A 1,729-nucleotide genomic window follows, 5' to 3' on the forward strand; every position below is an offset into this window, starting at 1 on the left:
ACAAAACTGTTAAAATGATAATAACAAGCTGGAATATCAGGGGTCTCAACAGCAAAGGAAAACAGAGATACCTGAGGGATAGGTTGAAGAGAGATAAACCTAGCATAATGATAATCCAAGAAACAAAGATTAACACACAGAAATTGGAAGAAATAATGAGAAAATTTAATATGCATTATGAAGTGATGGGTCAAGATGCAGTAGGCACGGCAGGGGGGCTTGCAGTTTTATGGAACCCTGAAGAGGTTCAATTTGAAAATTGGGTCAGCCTCCCATGAATCCTTTCAGGAACCTTCAGACTGATAGGATCATCGGAATGGATAATCCTCTCAGGTGTTTATGGGCCGCACTTACCAAGCGAGCGTAGGGGATTTCTTCAAAACATGGAGACTATGCGAAGGCTGCTTCCAGAGAAGCCATGGATAGTTGGGGGAGATTTTAATATGATTACGACACCAGTGGAAAAACGAGGAGGACTAAGAAGACCAGATCAAGATATGGAAGCCTTCAGGGAGACGATAACGGAGCAAAGACTGGTAGATATTCCCACTATAAATGGGATACATACATGGAACAACAGAAGAGGGGGCAAAAATCAAATTGCGTCGAGATTAGACAGATTTCTAATCTCGGAGCAAATTTTGAATATGGATATCTTTGTAGAAACAATGATCCTCCCTGCAATAGGCTCAGATCACTGGCCTATCAGACTTGAAATCGGCATCAACTCGACACCAAAAAGACGACCCTTTAGGTTTGAAGCGTTTTGGCTTAGGAATCAGCAATTTTTGCCAAAGGTGGAGGAATGGTGGAACCAAAGCCAACAAAGAGGGCGGAGTAAGATGCAGACCTTCCATCTAAAACTAAAAGAGATCAGAGAAAAGATAAAAATTTGGAATAAAGAGGAATTTGGGAATATATTCAGGGAGCAACAACGGTTAGAGGACAAAATGAAAAGGCTGCAACAAGAAATTATATCTGAAGGCGGAAGCGAGGAAAGGAGCAGAGAAGAAGGGCTACTGACAAGTCAACTTGAAGAACGGAGAAAACAGGAAGAAATATTGTGGAAACAAAAGTCTCGCATAAATTGGCTCTGAGAGGGAGAAAAAAATACAAGATTCTTCCACCAGGCTATGATTCAGCATAGACGTAGGAATAAAATTTTCTCCATTAAAAAGGAGGAAGGGCATCGCATAACGCAGCACGAAGGAATGGAACAGACCCTAGTCAAACACTTTAAAGACATCCTTAAGGAGCCTCAGGCGGATAGAGAAACAACTATAGGAAGAATATGTAATGAAATTCCAAAAATGATCACGAGGGACCAAAACTTAGCCCTGATGAGGGCTGCAACTTTGGAGGAAGTGGAGGAAATTGTGAAAGGAATGAAAAAAACAAGGCCCCAGGCCCAGATGGGTTTACCATGGAGTTTTACCAAGCAGGTTGGCACTTCTTAGGGCAAGACATCCTGGATGTGGTAGAGGAATCGTGAAGACATCAGAAGGTATGGCATGGTCTAAACTCAACTCTTCTCTCTCTGATTCCTAAATCTGCTCACTCAGATTTGGCTCAAGGATTTCGCCCGATTGCCCTTTGTAATGTAATTTATACAATCATTGCTACTTTAATGGCCAAAAGGCTGAAACCAATTCTCTCTAGTATAATATCCCTGGAACAAACTGGGTTTGTGGAGGGGAGACAAATTCTGGATGGAATAGTGGTATCTCAG

The 1,729-nt window shown here is 41.8% G+C and overlaps 1 protein-coding gene across 1 annotated transcript; it reads left to right on the plus strand.

The window, feature by feature from the left end:
* Window positions 1–383: 383 nt before the first annotated feature.
* LOC149144316 (uncharacterized) lies at window positions 384–1,097 on the plus strand. The gene has a single exon (XM_089452125.1). The coding sequence runs from the start codon at window positions 384–386 to the stop codon at window positions 1,095–1,097; it is 714 nt and encodes a 237-aa protein (XP_089308251.1).
* Window positions 1,098–1,729: the final 632 nt, after the last annotated feature.

This window comes from Pinus tabuliformis, chromosome X, assembly GCF_031772625.1.
Source record: "Pinus tabuliformis cultivar Carrire ecotype Pingquan chromosome X, CPIR1, whole genome shotgun sequence".
NCBI classification, from domain to species: domain Eukaryota; kingdom Viridiplantae; phylum Streptophyta; class Pinopsida; order Pinales; family Pinaceae; genus Pinus; species Pinus tabuliformis.